Source organism: Podarcis muralis, chromosome 13 (assembly GCF_964188315.1).
Source record: "Podarcis muralis chromosome 13, rPodMur119.hap1.1, whole genome shotgun sequence".
NCBI lineage: Eukaryota > Metazoa > Chordata > Lepidosauria > Squamata > Lacertidae > Podarcis > Podarcis muralis.
This window is the reverse complement of record NC_135667.1, coordinates 14,025,355-14,047,740: the sequence shown is the minus strand read 5'-3', so window position 1 is coordinate 14,047,740 and position 22,386 is coordinate 14,025,355. Positions and strand designations below refer to the sequence as shown.

The 22,386-nt window shown below is 47.5% G+C and overlaps 2 protein-coding genes and 1 non-coding gene across 4 annotated transcripts; 2 read left to right on the top strand and 1 right to left on the bottom strand.

The window, feature by feature from the left end:
• Nucleotides 1-987: 987 nt before the first annotated feature.
• LOC114582450 (C-type lectin-like) lies at nucleotides 988-13,106 on the top strand. The gene is made up of 5 exons (XM_028703487.2): nucleotides 988-1,054; nucleotides 8,633-8,724; nucleotides 9,455-9,595; nucleotides 11,167-11,281; nucleotides 12,768-13,106. The coding sequence occupies exons 1-5, from the start codon at nucleotides 988-990 to the stop codon at nucleotides 12,833-12,835; spliced, it is 483 nt and encodes a 160-aa protein (XP_028559320.1). The 3' UTR covers nucleotides 12,836-13,106.
• A 2,550-nt stretch (nucleotides 13,107-15,656) lies between these two features.
• Nucleotides 15,657-20,635, top strand: RNASE12 (ribonuclease A family member 12 (inactive)). 2 transcript variants are annotated; one of them, XM_028703922.2, is made up of 3 exons: nucleotides 15,657-15,816; nucleotides 16,504-16,546; nucleotides 19,793-20,635. In XM_028703922.2, exon 3 carries the CDS (start codon nucleotides 19,881-19,883, stop codon nucleotides 20,343-20,345), a length of 465 nt encoding a protein of 154 aa, XP_028559755.2. In that variant the 5' UTR covers nucleotides 15,657-15,816; nucleotides 16,504-16,546; nucleotides 19,793-19,880; the 3' UTR covers nucleotides 20,346-20,635. The 2 variants fall into 2 exon arrangements, with proteins under 2 accessions (XP_028559755.2, XP_028559756.2); XM_028703923.2 differs by lacking the exon at nucleotides 16,504-16,546 and having other exon boundaries at nucleotides 15,659-15,816.
• Nucleotides 20,636-22,216: 1,581 nt separating this feature from the next.
• Nucleotides 22,217-22,289, bottom strand: TRNAT-UGU (transfer RNA threonine (anticodon UGU)). The gene has a single exon. It is a non-coding gene; the product is annotated as a tRNA-Thr (tRNA).
• Between the last annotated feature and the right edge of the window lie 97 nt (nucleotides 22,290-22,386).

The following is a 22,386-nucleotide window of genomic DNA, read 5'->3' as shown; positions in this document are numbered from 1 at the left end:
GAGGGTTCCTGCAGGCAGCAGATCAAGGGTACGGATATGCTTACAGCCTAGGACCCTCGTACCTACGGGACCGCCTCTCCTGGTATGCCCCACGGAGGGCATTAAGGTCCATAAATAGTAACACCCTAGAGGTCCCAGGCCCTAAGGAAGTCAGAATAACCTCAACCAGAGCCAGGGCCTTTTCAACACTGGCTCCGGCCTGGTGGAACGCTCTGCCTCATGAGACCAGGGCCCTGCGGGATCTGATTTCTTTCCGCAGGGCCTGTAAGACAGAGTTGTTCCACCTGGCCTTTGGCTTGGAATCAACTTGATCCCCTCCCCCTCTTTCCTTTTCCCTTTCTCCTTCTGTGATGGAACTCCTATTTGGGGGCTTCCCTGGCTTTCTTCTGGACCATGTAGGACCAGTCTGGATAGTTGGCCTTGGCGAAGACTTGACGTTTTCATCCCCAAAAAAGTTTTTTATTTGAGTTCCTACTCAAATGAGGCTGCATTTTAATGTTGTATTTTAATCTTGTTTTGAAGTTGTATTTCAAACAATTGTTTTATACCTGGTGTTAGCCACCCTGAGCTGAGGAGGGCGGGGTATAAATAAAATTTATTACTACTAGTACTACTACTACTACTACTACCTTTGAAGGGTTGTTGATGCATAGAGAAAGTCATTCAGGGAAACATCTGGTGGCAGTCAAAAGCTGGAGTCAAAAGTGGGTGGGGGTTGCAGCATTCCCCATCTCTTTCTCTGCCACCCCAGCTCTCCCTCCTCTTCCTACTCAACTTTGTGGGTCAAATGTGATCAAACCTGGGCCACAGGATTCCCACCGCAGACCTAGAGTGTGGGGAACTTTCAAAGACTTTGAGCTGAGATGATGGGTTCATAGAGGAGGTTCTTGCAGGAAGTTGTAGCAGCAAGGGCTGTAGCTCAGAGGTAGTTGCATATAGACGGTTTCAAACTTACTGTCCTCTCCACCCTCAAAGGTCAACCAGAAGATGGGACTCTTCACCTACTTCAGCCTTTGCCTCCTGGGCATCCTGGTCGCAAATCCTTTCCTGGGAGGTGAGTTCCCCTTAACAAATACTGACATCGCATGATCAGTTAACAAACGGACTTGACTGAATACCTATCACCAGATCTTTTTAGTCTTTCCAAAAGATATTGGAGATAAGGCTAACCCAAAATCTCCATCTGGCTCCTGCAGTCCTTAACATTAGTGGGTCTCTGTGGTTTAGTGGGTGTTGTTGGGCTACAATGAGTGTTGTGGGGGATTTTTGTTTTTGTTTTTTTGTTTTTTTTGTTTAAAAAAATATATTAAATTTTCCACAATTACAACAAATACAACATAGAAAAAAGAGAAGAAAACATATTACTAAAAAAGAAAAAGAAAAAAGAAATCTTAAACACATATCCCTTGAAAACCCAATTTCTCTTACATTGTTAATTGACTTCCTCAGATCCCTCCCTTCTGAATTTCATTGTATCTGCGTGTAACAGCTCTCCAATATCATTCTTAAACTAAAATTATTTCCAGCAATTAACTATCTTGTTCTCTTTTCTTACTGTTCTAAATCCAGCTTACTTACAATTAAATCCTATTTTAATCCTAGGCCTATTTGGTGCTTTCAAGTGACTTCTAATTATTTATATTACAATATTTATTCAAATAATCCTTAAATTTCTTCCAATCTTCTTGATATTCCTCTTCTTTCTGGTCGTGGACTCTTCCAGTCAGGTCGGCTAGCTCCAAAAAGTCCAACATCTTCATCTGCCATTCTTCCACCATTGGGATTTCTTGAGATTTCCAATTTTTAGCTAACAGCAGTCTTGCCATTGTAGTGGCATACAAAAATAATTTAACATCTTTTTTTGGCAATTCCATTCCTCCTCGGTCCTGAGTGTTGACCACGCTTGGTGGGGCTGATGGGTGTCGGGAGTCCAATGACGGGGAGGGCACCAGGTTGGGGTAGGCTGGAAAGTGTTGGACTAGGGCTGGGGCAACCCAAGTTCAAATCCTCATGCAGCCATTAAGCTCAGCCTTGGGCTGGACACTATCTCTCAACCTAACCTGCCTTGCATGATCCTTGTGTAGTTGAGAGAGGCATGTATGCCACGTCAAGCTCCTGAGAGGACTGGTGGTATATCAACAAAAGGCAAGTGAGATGCGATATCAAAGTTCAGGAACTGTGAAGCAAAAACGTTTAGGGTGTAAAACAGGGCCAATAAGGGGTGTGGCCTGTGAATGGGCGTGGCCTATGGAGAGTTCAAAGGACCAGACAGAGAAGCTTGGAGGGGCATATTTGGCCCCAGGCCTGATATTTCCCCTACCCCTGGAATACCATTCCATAAACAATTATGTGGGGCAAGTCTATGCCACCTGGCATCTACGGGTGAGGTAGGGTTTTCTTCCTTACAGGGAACATTCTCCCCTAACTTCCAGGGTGGATTTGATTTAAATCAAATCAATTTAAATCACTAGTCAGTAAGACTTGATTTAAATCACTCTTTTTTAACAGAAAGGCTCATTCTTGCTGGTATAATCTTAATATTGACAACCAGATGAAGGTTTCATTTTTGGAATAATAAATTTTCAGAATAGTTTTTACAGTTATATCAAAAATTACTGATTAGGTTATACTATTAGAAATACATAGACAGATAATTATGAAATTATTGTGAGGCTTAATAATTAACTGTTTATATTTGGACAACCTTTCTGCTGTACTTTACTGGAAGGAGAAAAATACTCATTTCCTTAATAACAATTTAAGCAATTTATTTAACTAAAACAATAACATTATACCATATGTATCCATGTTTGTTAACTGAGGTGGTTAAACAATTTAAAAAAACTTAGACTAAGTTTTAGCACACATGAAAAACTTAAAACAAATCCTTATTTACTGATGAATAGTGTCAGGGAACTGCCATCGGAAAGACAGGAGGTGCAAAGGCTCACTGAGGTTGAGAGAGACGTAGCAGCTGAAGAGGGAACCAGTAGGGGGAGATCAGGAACTCCAAGGGAAAGTGAGTCGGAGGGATGGCTCAGAGACGCTTCCAGCGAAAACAGTGGGGAGGTCTCAGGACCTCCTATAGGGACACCCACTCCTCACCGGAAACTGTCACGCCGAGAGTCCAGGAGACGTGTTTCCGTTAAGGAGCTTTTATGTTGGAAACGATTCCGAAAGCAACCACTTTCGGATTCTGCTAGCGATTGACGCAGCCATGCTGGAGGGGCTCCGTCACAGGCAGAGGTTTGAAAACCTGATCAAACTCTGAGGGACTTGCATTTTACGCACAAGCAGCTCATCATCCCATCACAGCAATCCGAAAGTCCCCGAAAGCCAGCTTGTGCAGGGAGAGGCATCATGAGCGACCCAGCCAGAACCGGAGGAGCAGGAGCAGCTGGAGGGGGTCCAAGCCTGGAAGAAAGGTACAGGGCGTTGGAAATCCAGCTTGCCATGCAAACGGCGAGGCTTGAGGAGAGGAGGGCTCAGGATGCAGAGAAGGGAAAGGAGAAAACCACCCCGCTCGCCAGAAAGGTGCCAGGATTGGTGCAGAAATTCGGGGGGGATCCCAGAAACTATCATGCCTTTAGAACAGAGATGCAATACGCTCTCAACCTGCAGTTTGATGACTTCCCCGACGAGGAATCGCGAGTGGCTTTTGTAATTGGCCATCTCGAATCGGGGGCGAAGGACTGGGTTAGACCCCTGATGGCAGTGAATAATGAGATCCTAAAGGACACGAGGAAGTTTTTTCGTGCCATGGACCTGATGTTTTCCAGCGACATTGAGCAGGGAGTGGTGCGAAGGCAGTTAATGGCTTGCAAACAGGGGAGCCGATCTGTCCGTGAGTACTGGACTGAGTTTACTATGTTGATTCATAAATTGGGGTGGGACCTATCGGCGGAGCCCATTCAAATGCTTTTCGAAGAGGGGCTTTCTTCGGCCGTTAAAGATGAACTTTCCCGGGGGCCCAGGGCGGAGTCTATGGATCAGCTGACCAAATCCGCGCTGGCCATAGGAGCGCGCCAGGAAGCGAGGGCTTTGGAAAGGCGGGAAGGGAAAGGAGAACGTTGGAGGGATTTCCGCATTCCAGACATTCCAGAGCCACCTTTCCCGCCGGCAGAGCCGATGGAAGTTGGAACAGCGCGGGCGCGCGCAGTTTCAAATCCCAGTGAAGGACGGAAGAAGGAGGGAAAGAGCGCCAAGAAATGTTATCTCTGCCAACAGCCAGGGCACTTTGCCAGAGTATGCCCCCAGAGGAAGGAATGGCAAGGGATGGCAGGAGCTGTTGGGGAAAAGGAGGAGGAAAGCAAGGAGCAAGTAAAAGCCAACGCCTGGCTGCCACCGTCGGGGCACAGCAGCCAGGCCAAAGAGCAGTGAAAGTGCCCACGCCAGAACCTCCCAGACCTGCTTTAGTGATAGAGGTGTTGCTAGAGCTGCCAAACGGACACCCACTACAGATCAAGGCGCTTTTGGATTCAGGCAGCTCCTGTAATTTCATGAGTAAGGAGTTTGCAGCTGAGCACCAGATACAGACCATCCCTTTAAGTAACCCCTTGCAGGTGACCACGATTGACGGCAGAGAGCTGTTGGGAGGAGAAGTTAGCCAACAGACTGTCCCGATGATAATGAGGGTGGCAAGGCACACCGAACGGATAGCGTTTAATGTGGCCACCTTGGGAGGAGCTCCCATCATTTTGGGGATGAGCTGGCTGGCGCTACACGATCCGCTAGTGGGCTGGCATCAGAGGGTGGTCTCCTTTGGGTCAGCGCATTGCCTAGAACACTGCAAGCAGGGGAAGGTTCCGGGAGGAGCCAGAGTCACCCTAGCCGGGATGGAAGTAATGGATAAAGGGAAGGTGCCCCCGCAATACGCAGATCTGAGCAACGTATTCAGCGAAAGGGAAGCAGACAAACTGCCGCCGCATAGACCCTTTGACTGTCAAATCAACCTACTCCCTGGGGCCCAACTCCCAGTGGGCAAGCTGTATGCCATGTCAGACAGGGAGATGCAGGAGTTGAGGGAGTTCATTGACAAAAACCTGAAGCGAGGTTTCATCAGAGAGTCCAGAGCGGTGGGGGGCAGCCCAGTGTTTTTTGTGGACAAAAAAAACACAGATAAGCCGAGACTTGTAGTGGACTTTAGGGCCCTGAATGCAGTGTCGGAACCCCTGGCTTTTCCTATGCCCCGAATTGATGACATTTTGACCAGGGTGAGGAAGGGGAAGATTTTTACAAAACTGGACCTGCGGGGGGCGTACAATCTGATACGCATAAGGAAGGGGGATGAATGGAAGACCACCATGTTCACCCCTCTGGGAGCCTTTGAATACCTCGTGATGCCCTTCGGTCTACAAGCGGGCTCGGCATGCTTTCAAGCTTTTATGAACCACGTCCTGGGACCTTTGCTCTACAAGAATTGTGTGGCCTTTTTAGACGACGTGTTGGTGTATTCGGAGAACGAGGAGCAGCATGTGAGGGACGATCGAGAAGTGTTGGGCAGACTGCAAGCCAACCAGCTGTGGGTGAAACTGGAGAAGTGCCAGTTTCATACCAAGGAGGTGGAATTCCTGGGGTACCGCTTGTCAGACAAGGGATTGGCCATGGATCCAGGCAAGGTCCAAGCGGTACTGGAATGGAAGACACCGAAGACCAAGAAGGATGTGCAAAGATTCCTGGGGTTTGGGAACTTTTATCGGAAGTTCATCAAGAACTTTGCACACTTGACGGCGCCCATCACCGACTGCCTCAGCAGCAAGAAGAAATTTGTTTGGACGGCGGAGGCGGAGCGAGCTTTTGAAGAACTGAAAGGGGCTTTCGCCTCGGAAGAACAACTTCTGCATGTGGACTTACGAAAGCCCATGAGAGTGGAAACCGATGCATCCGACCGGGCGATCGGGGCGGTACTTCTTCAACCGGGGAGGAATACGTCGGAGTGGAGACCGTGTGCCTTCTTCTCGAGGAAGCTGAATAAATCCGAGAGGAACTACACGGTGTATGACAGGGAACTACTCGCCATTCACGAAGCGTTCCGGAGGTGGAGACATTTATTAATTGGGGCACAACACAAGGTGCAAGTGTGCACCGACCACAAGAATTTAGAGTATTGGAGAACAGCTCGAGTGCTCAACCAACGACAAGTGAGATGGGCACAGGAATTCTCCAAATTCCACTTTGAAATTTGTTATGTGCCAGGCCCAGAAAACGTCAGGGCGGACGCTCTCTCACGCAAACCAGAGTATTTGGAGGGGGAGGGGGCAATCGAAGAGAGACATGTCATCCCTGAAGACCGCTGGGTGTGTGGGGCGGCGCTGGTGGGGCAACGAGAACTGGTAGAGGAAACGGAAAATGATGAATATGCCCAGGATAAGCTCAGAGGTCTCAGGGGGGAGGGCAAGAAACCCGGAGGTTTTGAGGAAAGAAATGGGGCATTGTATTACAAAGGGGCACTGTATATACCAGAAGGTGAATTGAGGGGGAGAGTACTCAAGCAGTTGCACGATAGCCCCACGGCGGGACATTTTGGGCAACACAAGACCATGTGGTTGGTTACCAGGGAATTTTGGTGGCCCAAGGTGAGGGAAGATGTAAAGGAGTATGTAAGAGGGTGTGACCAATGTCAGCGAGCCAAAGGGGAAAGAAGGGCGCCGGCAGGGTTATTAGAACCATTACCCACACCAGAACGGCCTTGGGAAGCGGTATCAATAGATTTTATGACAGATCTGCCGAAGTCCAAGGGGAAAACAGCCATCATGGTAGTAGTAGACCTGTTAACTAAGATGTGCCACTTTGTAGCATGCTCACATGCAGTCACAGCGGAAGAAACAGCGAAGTTGTTTGTAGAACACATCTTTAGGTTGCACGGAGCCCCCTTGAGGGTGATCTCAGACCGCGGCAAACAATTTACTTCCAGGTTCTGGAGGAAGCTCATGAGCTTGCTGCACGTGGAAGTCAATTTTTCGACTGCCCGGCACCCTGAAACCAACGGGCAGGCGGAAAGAGCAAATGGCATCCTCCAACAATATCTGAGGTGTTATGTCAATGACAGAGAGAACGATTGGGTCGAAAAGTTGGCGCTGGCAGAATTTGCCTACAATAATGCGGAGAATGTGTCCACAGGGATGAGCCCCTTTTTGGCTAATTACGGGTGTCACCCCAGGGCATTTCCAGGGGATGGAGGGGAGAGATGGAGCGTTCCAGCGGCCGAACATTTTGTAGAAGAGATGGAAGCGATCCATCATCAGCTCCAGCTCAACTTAGAAAGGGCCAAGGCACAATATAAGAAGCAGGCAGACAAGAACAGAAGGGAAGGTGAAACCATAAGGGTGGGGGATCAGGTGTGGCTGTCAACCCAAGGGTTGCCGTTCAAAGGGGGTTGTAAGAAATTAAGACCCAAAAGATTGGGACCCTTTGAGGTCATTCAGCAGATCAACCCAGTGGCTTTCAAACTCCGGTTACCCAACCACATGAAATTGCACCCAGTGTTCCACAGGTCGTTACTGTCACCATACAGGGGGGGACGTGAAGGGGAGCACGCCAGGGGACCAGCCTTGGAAGAAAGGGAACGCAGCAATCATGTAGCGGAAATCCTCGATTCTAGGTGGAAGGGAAATCAGGTGGAGTATTTGGTGGCGTGGGAAGGGGAACCGGAGTCAGAAAACACCTGGGTGACTGCAGGGGAGGTCAATGACGAGGTTTTAACAGAAACGTTCCACCAAAGATTCCCGAGGAAACCACAGCCGGTAGCAAGGTTTAGGAGGGAGTATTTCGGCACCACCGACGAGGAAGAGGAACTGGAAGGATTCGCGGAGTCGGAGTTGGAAGAGGGAATGGACTCCGATGACGAGGAGTACCGAGAGACCAGGGACAGCAACAAGTGGAGGGAAGTGTTCGAAACTTCGGACGATGAGGAAGGTTCTTTCAGGGGTTTTACCTCCTCACAGCCCGTAGGGGAGGAGACGGGAGGGGGTGAAGGGGGCCCTGGAGGGGAGGTGGATGTCAGGGAACTGCCATCGGAAAGACAGGAGGTGCAAAGGCTCACTGAGGTTGAGAGAGACGTAGCAGCTGAAGAGGGAACCAGTAGGGGGAGATCAGGAACTCCAAGGGAAAGTGAGTCGGAGGGATGGCTCAGAGACGCTTCCAGCGAAAACAGTGGGGAGGTCTCAGGACCTCCTATAGGGACACCCACTCCTTGCCGGAAACTGTCACGCCGAGAGTCCAGGAGACGTGTTTCCGTTAAGGAGCTTTTATGTTGGAAACGATTCCGAAAGCAACCACTTTCGGATTCTGCTAGCGATTGACGCAGCCATGCTGGAGGGGCTCCGTCACAGGCAGAGGTTTGAAAACCTGATCAAACTCTGAGGGACTTGCATTTTACGCACAAGCAGCTCATCATCCCATCACAAATAGCCTTTGGAGTATAATGTAACTTAAATAGAAAACTATCTTTAGAAAGATTTTTCCTCCAAAAGCATTTTGTTTTAAAAATCCAATTGAAATTTAAAAAAAAAAAGATTTGAATTTTTAAAATCCATTTAAAAAAAAACAAACATTGATTTTTATCCACCCTGCTAACTTCTAAGCAATCTGTCCGCCCAACACCAACACCGTTTCTGTCTCTCTCTCCACGCAGCTGAGGCTGACACCTGCGCCAGGGAGTGGCTGCAAAACCAGGGCAACTGCTATGCATACTTTGATGCCAAACTGACGTGGCAGGAGGCCGAGGTAAGGAGCATTTGACACCCAACCAGTTACATCCCTACAATTTTGAAAGCAAAAATTTGAGAATAATTGAAACTGCACAAAGCAGAACTCATGATTTGGAAAGTTTTGCTACTGCACCAATCCAGCTGGTTGGATATTATCGGAGGGGGAGTTTTCTTTTCTCCTTCTCTCACCTCAAAATGAGTACAGTGGTACCTTGGGTTACAGACACTTCAGGTTACAGGTGCTTCAGGTTACAGATGCTTCAGGTTACAGACTCCGCTAACCCAGAAATAGTACCTTGGGTTAAGAACTTTGCTTCAGGATGAGAACAGAAATTGTGCAGTGGCGGCGCAGTGGCAGCAGGAGGCCCCATTAGCTAAAGTGGTACCTCATGTTAAGAACAGTTTCAGGTTAAGAACGCACCTCCAGAACGAATTAAGTTCTTAACCCGAGGTACCACTGTACTGACCTGAATTTCTCTCCCATCTCTACCTGCTAGTATAAAAATAATGAATATGACAAGCTGATAAGTAACAATGTTACCTTAAAACTCACCATCAAGAATTGTGCTTCTTAGACATATCCCTCAAATGGGGGGGGGGGTTGTTAAGTGACTTTAAAATCATCATCATCATCATCCACAAAATTTTAATTCCAGTGGGGGGTGGATTCAGCTCTGCACCAGCCTTGCTGATAGGGTAGGACAAGATAGGATATTACATCTCTCTCTTTTCTTCTCTGTCCTCAGATTGAGTGCCAGAGCTATGGCCGTGGAGCCCATCTTGCCTCTGTCCTCACCAAAGCAGAGACTCTCTTGGTGGCCGAGCACATCTCCACTTACCAGCAAGACATAAGCGACGTCTGGATTGGGCTCCACGATGTCCGTCAGGTGAGCTTCTCTCATGTGCTCCATTCCTGGCCCATGTCAGCCCAAAGTGGGGATTCCTTAGCATTGCCACTCCATTTTTATCCCAATATCCTCCCAGGCAGAATCCCAAATTGGACCAATTCCTGGAGGATAAGGCTTTTGATGGCCATCCTCTGCCTCCAGTCTGGGGTAGTAATTCTTCTGAATGCCAGTTGCTGGAAACTTCAGGAAGGTGTGTGCTGTTGCTCTCAGGTCCTGCTAATAATAATAATAATAATAATAATAATTTATTATTTATACCCCACCCATCTGGCTGGGTTTCCCAAGCCACTCTGGGCAGCTTCCAACTGAATATTAAAAACAATACAGCATCAGACATTAAAAATTTCCCTAAACAGTTGTCTTTTAAAAGTAAAATACAGTGGTGCCCCGAAAGACGAATGCCTCGCAAGACGGAAAACCCACTAGACGAAAGGGTTTTCCGTCTTGGAGGTGCTTCGCAAAACGAATTTCCTATGGGCTTGCTTCGCAAGACGAAAATGTCTTGCGAGTTCCTGCAGGGTTTTTTTCCTTCCCCCCCCCCCTTTTTCCCAAGCCGCTAAACCGCTTAACAGCTGATCCGCTAAGCCCACTAAGCCGCTAATAGCGCTAATCCACTAAGCCGCTAATAGGGTTGCTTTGCAAGACGAAAAGACGAAGAGACTCGCGGAACGGATTCTTTTCGTCTTGCGAGGCACCACTGTAGTTGTTTATTGCCTTGACATCTTCTGGGAGGGCATTCCACAGGGCAGGTGCCACTACCAAGAAGGCCCTCTGCCTGGTTCCCTGTAACCTCACTTCTCGCAGCGAGGGAACCACCAGAAGGCCCTTGGTGCTGGACCTCAGTGTCCAGGCAGAACGATGGGGATGGAGATGCTCCTTCAGGTATACTGGACCGAGGCCGTTTAGGGCTTTAAAGGTCAGCACCAACACTTTGAATTGTGCTTGGAAACATACTGGGAGCCAATGAAGATCTCTCAGGACCGGTGTTATATGGTCTCGGCGGCTGCTCCCAGTCACCAGTCTAGCTGCCTCATTCTGGATTAATTGCTTGCAGTTTTCCCTCAGGCATCTGGTTGGCCGCTGTAAGAACAGGATGCTGGGCTATGATAGGCCATTGGTCTGATCCAGCAGGCTCACCTTACATTCAAATACACCATTTTGTTATTTTCCACATGAGCCCTTCTCTTCTCCTCCACCATAGCTTGCGTTAGCTGCCCGTTGGCCAGAACTCTCCAACTCAGCTTTTGCGCTGGGCTCCTCCCACTTCCTTAATCACATGATCTGTTCCGTCTCTTTCATGCAGATCAAGTAGAATGGCGCTCCATTCCTGTTTGACGGAGCGGTGGCTCCATGGCAATCCCGTTCCACTCTTACCTCCACAATCTCCCAAATTTATTCCCCCATGCTGCTGCTTCTCCACTGTTTTCCACGAGAGTCCTCCTCTGCTGCTAACAGATCCCCATGGGGAAAACTCTCCAGCAAGTTGGCTTCATCCAATTTCTCTATCTGGCCCCTTCCATCACATGATGTGTTCTGTCTCTTTTCTGCAGACCAGGAAATGGAGGTGGGCTGACGAATCCACCTACAACTACAAGGCCTGGATGATAAACCAGCCAGACAACTACCGCAAAGCCGAGTACTGTGTGGAGCTGAGACGAACCACAGGTAAGCAAGTCATTCTCAGTGTCTGAGAAACAACAAGGGCATTTTAGGACAAGGATAGGAAAACTCAAGCCTGGGGGGCCAAATATGCCACTTTGTCTGGCCCTTGGAACTCTTCCCAGCCATATCCTCTCTCCCCTGGCCATGACTACCCTCCCTGACTCTGCTCAGTGCCCTTGTTTTATGTTTGTGCCTGGCTGGACTGTGCCCTTGAAATAGGCCTTGTCTGGATAGAGCATGCAGAGGGAGGTGTGTCTGTGTGTGTGTGTGTGTGTAGAAACCAGCTTATTGGACAAGGGAAAAATTAACATTCACTGCTCCACCCACTTTTGCCTCTGGCCCTGCCCATCAAGGGCATGTGGCCCTCAGGAAATTGTCCAGATAGATATGCAACCCTCAGGCTGGAAAAGGTTCACCACTCCTGATTTAGGGACACAATGGCTGGCCATGTTCTGAATACAGTGGTACCTTGGGTTACATACACTTCAGGTTACAGACTCCGCTAACCTAGAAATAGTACCTCGGGTTAAGAACTTTGCTTCAGGATGAGAACAGAAATCGTGCTCTGGTGGCGCGGCGGCAGCAGGAGGCCCCATTAGCTAAAGTGGTGCTTCAGGTTAAGAACAGTTTCAGGTTAAGAATGGACCTCCGGAATGAATTAAGTACTAAACCCGAGGTACCACTGTATACCATGAGATGGAGAGCTGCAACTGATCTATGCAATTCAGTTCCCTGTGAATACCATAGCTTGCACCTGTATACAGACGATAGCTTTAAGCCAGATTTGAAACACATTCTTTCCCTCACATAATTCTGAGCACTGTAGTTTGCCCCTCACAGAGTTACAGTTCCTAGCAACCTTAACAAACCATAGTTCCAAAAATTCTTCAGGGCTGTGTGCTTTGAATGTGCTGTGTGCGCACAGTGTCTACAAATAACACCCAAACCACAGAGAAGGCATGCTCTCCTCTTTTTCCAAAGTCAGGGTAGCCAGCATGACACCCTTCAGATGTGCACTATGACTCCCATCTGCTCTGGTCCACATGGCTAGGGGTCGGGGATGATGAGTGTCATTGTACAAAAAAATCCAGAGGTCACAAGGTTAGCTACCCATCTCCTAGAGTGCTCTTGAGCAAAAATATCTAGCCTCAGATGTGAAAAACTCTCGGGGAAGGAATATACAGATCAGAAAACAAACTGAAACTTTGTTGTTGTTGTTTAGTCGTTTAGTCGTGTCTGACTCTTCGTGACCCCATGGACCAGAGCACGCCAGGCACTTCTAACTGAAACTTTACTCCTTCGCTTTATTTGCCTTCACACATTTGAACATTAGAATCAGTTCTATTTGCTTTTCCCCTTAAAAATATTAATCGTGGGAACTTGAAGCTCTTGTGAAACCTGAGATTTAATTGGAGGTTGGCAACATCAGTTCAGGTTACAGAACCGCCAAACCAAAGGGCTAACTTGAGCCTTATCTTCTGCCTCCTAGACTTTAAACAGTGGAACGACGCCCCCTGCAGGAAACTCAATGCCTACATCTGCAAGCATGAACTGTAGGGAAGACTGTATCGCCCGACTGCGCCTGCCGGGATGGAACTAGACCCGGGCACAAGAGATTGGCTGACTTTGTGGATGTGTCTCTCTGATGCCATTACTCTCCCTCCTTCCACAAAGCCAAAGACCAGCTCCTCCTGTTCATCCTGTTTTCAGCGCCATCTCTGAGGAGCTGCTTCTGATCTCTGCCTCTTTCCCTTACCCTTTTCGTGTATGTGAGTGTATCTCTGCAGGTACAGTGTGATGTTAATAAACTCTTTCTTGCGCATCTCTATTTCCTGGCATGCTCCTGTAATTCCAGATAGCTCCCAGTCCGCTCAGCCTCCTCTAGGATGGCCACATGGGGGAAGGAGGTCAATAGGAACACACTCTCTGCTCCTTTGTGCATTTGGGAGAATTTGGAGAGGTACTACAGCTTCCTTCTCTCTTGCACAGGATGCTACACCTGTAGTCACAATCGTGCCATCAGCTGTACCCTGGGCTACACAATGCTAGAATTTCCTTCTTCTTAACTGTTAAAGCAGGGCGAGGAATCAGCGGGACTCCCAATTGTGTTGGACTCCAACCTCCATCATCCCTGATCATTGGTCATACTGGCTGATGGGAGCTGGAGTCCAGCAGCATCTGAAGAGCCTAATTTCCCCTCTCCCCTCCTCCCTGGATAGTAACAACAGGCCACACTATCACACGAAGTTGGATGTACAATTGCAAAGTACTCTGTGCAAAAGCGCTCTGCCAAAAAACCAATGAGCCTTGTGCATTTCCAACCCTACATGCATGCATAGCCAAAGCAAGCACAGAAGACACCTGGCATCTTCCCAGTATGACAGGATGTACAGTATTTCCTTTTGAATTCCACCACTACCACGCCAAATTTGTACCTATACATATAAGCTGTTGTTGTTGTTTGGTCGTTTAGTCGTGTCCAACTCTTCGTGGCCCCATGGACCAGAGCACGCCAGGCACTCCTGTCTTCCACTGCCTCCCGCAGTTTGGTCAAACTCATACTGGTAGCTTCGAGAACACTGCCCAACCACCTCGTCCTCTGTCGCCCCCTTCTCCTTGTGCCCTCCATCTTTCCCAACATCAGGGTCTTTTCCAGGGAGTCTTCCCTTCTCATGAGGTGGCCAAAGTACTGGAGCCTCAGCTTCATGATCTGTCCTTCCAGTGAGCACTCAGGGCTGATTTCCTTCAGAATGGAGAGGTTTGATCTTCTGGCAGTCCATGGGACTCTCACGAGTCTCCTCCAGCACCATAATTCAAAAGCATCAATTCTTTGGTGATCAGCCTTCTTTATGGTCCAGCTCTCACTTCTGTACATCACTACTGGGAAAACCATAGCTTTAACTATACGGACCTTTGTTGGCAAGGTGATGTCTCTGCTTTTTAAGATGCTGTCTAGCTACCAGATGCAAATTTGTGCCCTCTTTTCATGAGGAGGTGAATCAGGTCTGCTGCTCTTATTCTGCCCCCAAAGCACTTTTTTTACTTCTTCTTTTGCATTAAGAGACACCACAACCACCGCGAAAGATATTCAAAACCTTGCAAATGCCTGCCAAATATTGGGATGAATCAATATGCAGACTTCGGGAAACGAAGGGTCCTAGCTCAATGGTAGAGCATCTGCTTTGCACGCAGACGCTCCCGACGGCTCAGCATATCTGAAACTCCAGAAAACCAGTGCCAGTCAATGCCGACGGTACAGAGGTTGCCGGCGACCGGTGGTCTTTCTCTGTGGAAGGCAGCAACTTTCTCAAACTTTCTCCTCCAGGGAAGTGCGGCTGCCCAGAGCACGCTTAAGCAATAGCTTCCCCTGCTGGCATGTTTCGGCATCACTGGAAGGGAGGATGTATCCGAATTTTAAGCACTGAAATTAAGCGATGTGCTCTCTCAACGTTAAAATGACCCGCGGTGGGGCAGGGTGCGCTCATTGCAGCGGGTAAGTTAAAAGTCATTTAAAGGGACAGGACATCTGATCATGAATCTCCAAAATCTAGTTTTGTCCTGGGAGAGAAGGGGTGTGTGTGAGAAAGAGAGAGAAATAAAATACAACAATCCCTTCAATAACCATTTCAAAATTCAGTCCAAAACCAGATTCTCAGTTCCAAGACAGACAATACAAAGACTGATAATTCAAAGACTGATAATTCAAAGACTGATTATTCAATAATACGTTTTATATATTCTATGAGCCGCCCAGAGTAGCTGGGGAAACCCAGCCAGGTGGGCGGAGTATAAATAATAAAATTATTAATTATCATTATTATTAAGGAAAGAAAGAAAGAGTCCCTAGCAGGTAACTAAGTTTTTTGTTTTTTTTTTAAAAAGCCTCTTGTTTTATGTCCTAGATTTTGATTCCTGAGGTGCTTTCTGGGTAAATTGCCTCCCTGTTCCCATCAGCTACTGGTTCATCCTAGAGTCATAAAATTAAAGATTTGGAAGGGACCCCAAGGGACATCTAGCCCAACTCCCTGCAATCCAGGAATCACTGCTAAAGAATCTCTGACAGGTGGCCATCCAATCTCTGATCAAACACCTCCAGTGAAGGAGGTTCCAGCAGAAGACGTGAGATATGCCTGGCCAAAGCCGTCCCAGACCCAGACGCTGAAACTTGCTCCCCATCGGCAGTGATCGTTCCCACCTTCTCTTCCCTTTCGGATTGATGTTCGAGGCTCATCAGTTGCCGGTGACAGATACACAAACCTGCCCCGGCTGTGCATTGCATTGATCACGTTAAGGCTCTGGGCAAACCAGTCCCCCATTGGATAGAAGCAGGATCCCTAGCTCCACCTCCCGGAAGTTGATTGGATAAGCGCATTCCCTCTTCTACCTGCCCGGTTTGCCTAAGGAACAGAAGGAGAGAGAACCTGCCCTAAGAAAGTTTGCTTGCTGCTGTTTTGAAAGTAAAACAGCTTATCCTTTATTTTTGGATCCGTGCTGAAATTCCTTTATCTTGCCAGGTTACCAATGGCGAGATTAAACAGGTTTGTTTTCTTTTATAGTCTCTGTCCTCTTCCTTACGCGCGCGCAACTTTGGCTTTTCTGTGCTGCATATAAAATCCCAGTAAACTTAATCAGTTCTTCATTTTGGGAGTCTGCTATGATGGACAGGTCTATAAACAATAAAATGTGCACTGTGAGGGTTGCAGGCATTCCATTTCATCCCCCCCCCTTCCCCCTCCCCTTTTCTTTCTTTCTCCACACACAATCAATTGCCCTTTGGGAGTTATTTTTTATTTTATTTTTTACTTTTTATTTACTAAAGATAGTGTAATGAGTTCATGGGTGCAAGACTAAATTCTGGATCAAGCTAGTGTTAGAATTTAATTAAGGCTTGTGTGTTAAAGCCGCGCGTCATACTTCCACATATTTGACTCTAATCAAGACCCGTGTGCATTAAGCTGTGTGTTAGACATCCCTCTAATTCTAGGAAATCAACAAGCCTCGCCTTAGCCTTTATTTTACACAAACACACAAAGTCTCTAGTCCGCATGTTGAGAAAGAGATACTTGACAAGGTGGGGAAACCTCCGGTGATTTCGTAATGTTCTGTGCTGCTGTCTCAGGAACCATCCCTGGTATTTCCGGTTGCTCTGACTTGGCAGCCGATTTGTGAGTCATTAACTCTCTCACTCCCCGCCCATTGCGCTATTGGTTTCCTTGTTTTCATAGCCAGCGATGGTGTCAGAGCAGACGGGACACATCTTGACACAAGGTGAGTACTGAGAACTCCAGGGGTTAAAATGTGTATTTGTGGTGCAAAGTGCCCTGTGTCCTAGGACCAAGTAGTTAGGGTAAGGAAGGGTGGGGAGCTAATGATGTAGAAAAGAATTATATCTCTATGAGGGGTAGAATACAGTGCCCAGGATTCTTTGGGGGAAGCTCTGTGATTTAAATGTGCTTTATATCTACGGTGTGTGTGCAGACTCAGAAAGAAGGTTTAAGAAATTGAACCCTTCTCTGCTTAACGATGTATGTCAGACCAGGGTGTGCTTCCAAGAATAATTTTTATTGAGTATTTATCATGATCTGATTACAAGGAAACCAGACAGCTTTGGCTACTAATGAGCATTCATGCTGATGTGTTTGCTGGAAGGTTAGATGGCATTGGGTCCAAGCAAGTGTCAGCCCACAGTTTCCAGAGCATTTTCCCCCTCACTTTCCTTCACACCAAAAGTCCAATCTTTGTGGGAAGCTGGTTTGTGGCACAAGACCTCCCAATCCACTATAACTGTATGACTTGAGTTTGCTGGTTTTTGACTGAATCCCTCTCAAGATTAGTGACAGTCTGGAAGCACTCAGAGTGGGTTGGAAAAACAACTGAGTTCACCCGCACAATCCATGTAAAGCACTCGTATACACGATAACAATCATGACCCTCCCCTCTCTGGAATGCTGGGAACAGTGATTTTTAAGGGGTCTCCCATGATTCTCAGGACCCTTAACTGCAGTTCCCATGATTCTTTGCGGGGGGAGCTGTGGCTGTTAATGCGGTACAAAACTGCTTTAAATGGATGGTGTGGATGTGACCAGCAAAACAAGCCTTCCAGAACAAGAAATACCTTGAAGCATTGCTGATAGATAGGGATGGAGAGAAGGAAGGAACTCCATCACTTCAAGGATGAAGAGAACATAGGAAGGTGTTCTTTGTACAAGGACCAGGGGTCCACCTAGCTCAGCATGGTCTGCACTGCCGGGCAGGAGCTGTCCAAGGTTTCAGGCAGGGGACATTGCTAGTCCTACTTGGAAATGTTGGAGATTGAATATAGGACCTTCTGCATGCAAGGTAGATGCTGTTCTGCTGAGCTATGACTTTTCCCATACAACAGGGATACAATGCACAGTTTGTCTGTGATGCTTCCTCTACCCCGATCTTAGTTCCCACGGTGGGAGCAGGAGGAACGTTGTTAGGGGCTGGCTCAAGGGGGGAAAGACCCAGGTCTTGTCTGCTTTGCCCCATATCCGCTGCCCCTTCCCTCCCCCTTTTAAAATGCTTTTTCAAAAGGTTTCGCATACAGGGCAGCTGGGAGTGCCCCCAGAGTGCAAAGCCAGTAAGATCCCATATGGATATCCCCTTAATTTGCCCACAGGCAACTCATACAATTATGTGACATGGGTCTGCGCTCCCAGTCCTTTAAGTACTAACCCATGTCAGGGAGGGGCAGCATGGTATATTCTCCCATAACCCTGCACACCAAAAACTAAATCCATGAGTTACATTTGTCAGCCAAAAGACCATGACAACTATACAGAATTTGCTATAACAGGTAGTGATTTGATGGCCACCAGCTCAGATGGCTTTAAAAGAGGATTGGGCAAATTCATGGAGGATATCAATGGCAACTAGCCATGATGAGTATGTTCTGCCTCCACTGTTTGTTTTTTGCTAAATGAAATCACAAATTTTGCTGGTGGAAAATTAGCAGCTCCAGCTTAGACCCCAGCTGTGTTCTCAGCTAACATTTTTGAGGAGCAGTTTTGAAAGCTGCCTATATTAAGCAGGGGAAAGATCCCCAGACCATTTCTATTCCTGGTTGTGTTAACCCATCTGGATCTAATGTGATGTAAAAGCAGTGATACCAACTTTAACTGACTTGTCAGTGAGTAGAGGCTGACTAAGCCACACTTGAGATGTTGTGCTACAAATCGCCCCAGGCCAGGGTTGAGTCAGAGGCTGGAAATATGTAGGTTGGTTTGTTCTTCCCTGTGTCATCTGCGAAGTTTTCCTTGAAAGTGTCCTTGATTCCTTGTCATGCTGGGCTCCCTGTATAAAAGCAGAGTGGGACAGATTGCTCTTGGCAGAGGGAGCCTGGCCCAGTTCTCCAACTCAGGTAAGGCTTGGACTTCAACTTGATCCATGACAGAAGCAATGTAAGAGTCCTCAGACGGGCCACATCTTAAAACTCAGCCACGGCTTGTGCCAAAGCTTCAGCGTCAACCTGAGTAGAGCATTTTGGGGCAAGGAATTCTGGGACGTCTCCAGTCCCACTATTTACAAAGTTAGAGGTGGCATTATTATGCCCATCACAGTGATTAAAAGCATGTGAGAAGGTTAGACTGGAGGAAAGGGGTCCTAGCCACAATGGCTATAGTCTGCCTCTGCTGTCGGGGCTGATATGCCTCTGAATACCAGTTCCTGGGAATCGCAGGTAGGGAGAATGCTCTTGTACTCAGGTTTTGCTTGCAGGCCTCCTGAAGGGCCATCTGGTCAGTCACTGTGAGGACAGAGTGTTGGACAAGGAAGACCCTTGACTGGATCCAACAGAAATATTTTTATGTTCTTATTAAATACTTTGAGTGCCTTGACTGATCATCAGGAAGCTGCTTCAGAGTCCACCTGCTAGGGATAGCACCTTGCAGCATTAGCGCCTTCGGGACTTTCTATGGAGATAAAACTGTATTGAAATATAAATTTCAAATAAGCAGTTCAGGGCAAATTCCACTTCCCAATAACCTTTAGAACTGTGGTTCCCAATGTGGGGCACACGCCCCACAGGGGGAGCAATTTGAATTTTCAGGGGGGGCAATTTGGAAGCTTGTTTAGACCAAGTTAATGGCCTTTTAGGCTTCCTCCATGTGAATGGGACTTGACTTTTTGAATAATAAGAATTATATATCACAGAGGGGCATCAGGATTTTAGAGATGCTTAGGTGAGGCATGGCCAAAATCAGGTTGGGAACCACTGCTTTAGGACCTACCTCGCCACACGATGTAGTAGGCCCCTGTTATGAGGACCCCATTGAGAATTTCCCTGACAACAACATGCAATGATATGGTATTATTTATGGCGGGGGGGCGTTTTCCAGTGAGAAGGGGCTTCTATTTTGAACTTGGGGTTGTTCAAGAGCCATGACATGGGGCAGATTTCTGTGTACACCATCAGGGCATTGTCAAGTCATTAATTTGCCAATTTGTTTTTTTACCATCCTTGGGGGCGCCATTTTGTTCTTCCCACCTCAGGAACCAAGCCTCTTGAGACCACCTCCATCCTTCCTACCACACTTGGCTACCATCCATCACCTGACAAAGAGCAACAAAGGGGACAGCAATGGCAGAGAGAGGCCCACATCCAGGGCTGACCACGGCGCTCCTCTTCCTGGCGGCCTGCTTGGCCGTGGCCAGCGCCGAAAGTTACCAGAAGTTCTTAAGGCAGCACGTTGACTTCCCAACAACGGAGGCTCCCGACCCCCGGAGCTACTGCAACCTTATGATGAAGCGCCGCGACCTGGCCACCTCCCACCACTGCAAGCACCTCAACACTTTCGTCCATGCGGACACCTCCAAGATCCAGCTTGTTTGTGGCGAGGGCGGGGTGCCCACCTCAGGGGACCTCCGGGAAAGCAATGCCAGCTTCCCCCTCACGCTGTGCCAACTTCAGAAGGGCTCCTGGGCCCCGGACTGCAGTTACAAAGGGACCGATAACACGGAAAGGATCATCATAGCCTGTGAAGGGGGGTATCCCGTCCATTTGGAAACCGAAGTCCCAGCTGATGTGGGGCAGGAGGACTTGTGATGTGTGGAGCCAGGAAAAGCAATCCATGTATTTCCAAATATATATATTTTCTCTCTCTCTCTCATTTTCCCTCCTAACCATTTCTTCTATTAACTGAAAAGAAAATCTCACTTTTGTTCACCTATTCCACTTTTATCTCGAGAAGAAAAGATAATTTATTGAATGTAGTCTTCAGATTTCTCTCTCTCTCTTTCTCGTTTCCCTCCTACCGTTTCTTCCATTAGCTAAGAACAAAATTCTGGCTTTTCACATATTTTATGTTGAAAATAAAAAAAATAAGCCGAAATTGATATTGACTTGCTTCCTTTCAATATTGCATTGGGGTTAAAAACAACAACAAAGTTTTGGACAATGAGTAGTTTCAAGAGCATAAAAAGAAGACTCCCCTTGCAATGTACATCTTTAGAGTAAACTAGGGACATTTCTCCCTCACGTGGAACTCAGGAGGTCCCGGGAGCTCCCTACAATTTCTGTATCTCTAGAGTAAACCTGGCGTGAGTTTTCCCGCACGCAGAACTCTCGCGATCTGTTGATGAAAACACCATTCCGAGGTTCTAATGCCTTTCCCGCAGGTTTCTTGATAGTACTTCAAAAAAACAGGGCTCGTCCGGGATTTGAACCCGGGACCTCTCGCACCCTAAGCGAGAATCATACCCCTAGACCAGGGTTTCCCAACCTTGTGCCTCCAGATGTTTTTGGCCTACAACTCCCATCATCCCTGACTAGCAAGACCAGTGGCAAGGGATGATGGGAATTGTAGGCCAAAAACAGCTGGAGGCACAAGGTTGGGAAACACTAGACCAACGAGCCGGCCACTTGCCGAAAACTCTGAAGGTGTCTTTTTCTGTTTTGGTGCCTCCTAGTGGCAACAGCCGTGTTCTCCTTCCGGCTCTGCGAGTTTGCTGCCAACTTTTTGCTGTCGTCGCTTTTAAAAAGCAACCTATTGCTAGATCAAAAACTTTCCTCCGCTCCGTGATTTTTTATTCTCATTTGTAACAGAGGTGGAAGAAATGCGAGCCTATCTGCATGGGCCAAGAGATGATTATTTAGGGATGAGATTGAACTGGATGTTCTCCTCCACCGTTGTAGAAAAGCGAGACGCCTATTTTGGGTAGGGGGAATGCAGAAGAAAAATACAATGAACCCTGGGAATCCTGAGTTTAAACTCCCGGATGTGTTTTGAATCATAACACTGACTCACCCTAGAACTTTTTTAAATAAAAAATGAGTTTCTCTGAACATGTACAGAATGCCTCCCCCACCCCACTAGGAGAACCCCACCTGATCCTTTTATATTTTTAACGGTTTAACGAGGCAAGCCTATCCGGCGGTGCATATTTACACGGAAGTAAATCCTTTTAAATTCCCTGGGACTTCACCACAGCTTACTCCTGAACTCAGTGATCCTTACTTCCGAGTAAAACCATGCATAGGCGTTGCACCGGGTCAACAGGGCTGGCTCTTGAACTCAGCGATCCTCCTTACTTGTGAGTAAACATGCACCCCACTGTAAATCGTCCTCCAGTTCCTTTGCAGAGCACACAGAATGATCAACTTCTCTTCTCTTCTCTTTTAGTTCTCGGGATCTAATTTCCCTTCCACACACACAACCCCAAAATAAAGAAGATGTAGGAGGATTGCAATCTAAATCGTGAAAAAACAAAAACCCAGTCTTACCATCCAGCTGCCTTGTCAGAGGACTGTGGGAAAGGAAGTTACTATACTGCCCTTTTAAAAGACCGTCAGATTAGAGCCCATTTAACCAGATTCAAAAGACTGGTAGCGACGACGACTATAGCAGCAGCACAACTTGGATTATATAGATATAGCTGGAGACTTTAGGAAGTTTATTGCTGGTGCAAGCATAACAAAGGCCCCAGCGAGATTTGAACTCGCGACCCCTGGTTTACAAGACCAGTGCTCTAACCCCTGAGCTATGGAGCCTTGTACACAAAGGCTGTTTAGTCCAATGCTCTAGAAAGGTTGGAGTCTAGAGGCTTCCGGGTTTTGCTGGACAGAAAGAAGTCTTCCAAATATTTTT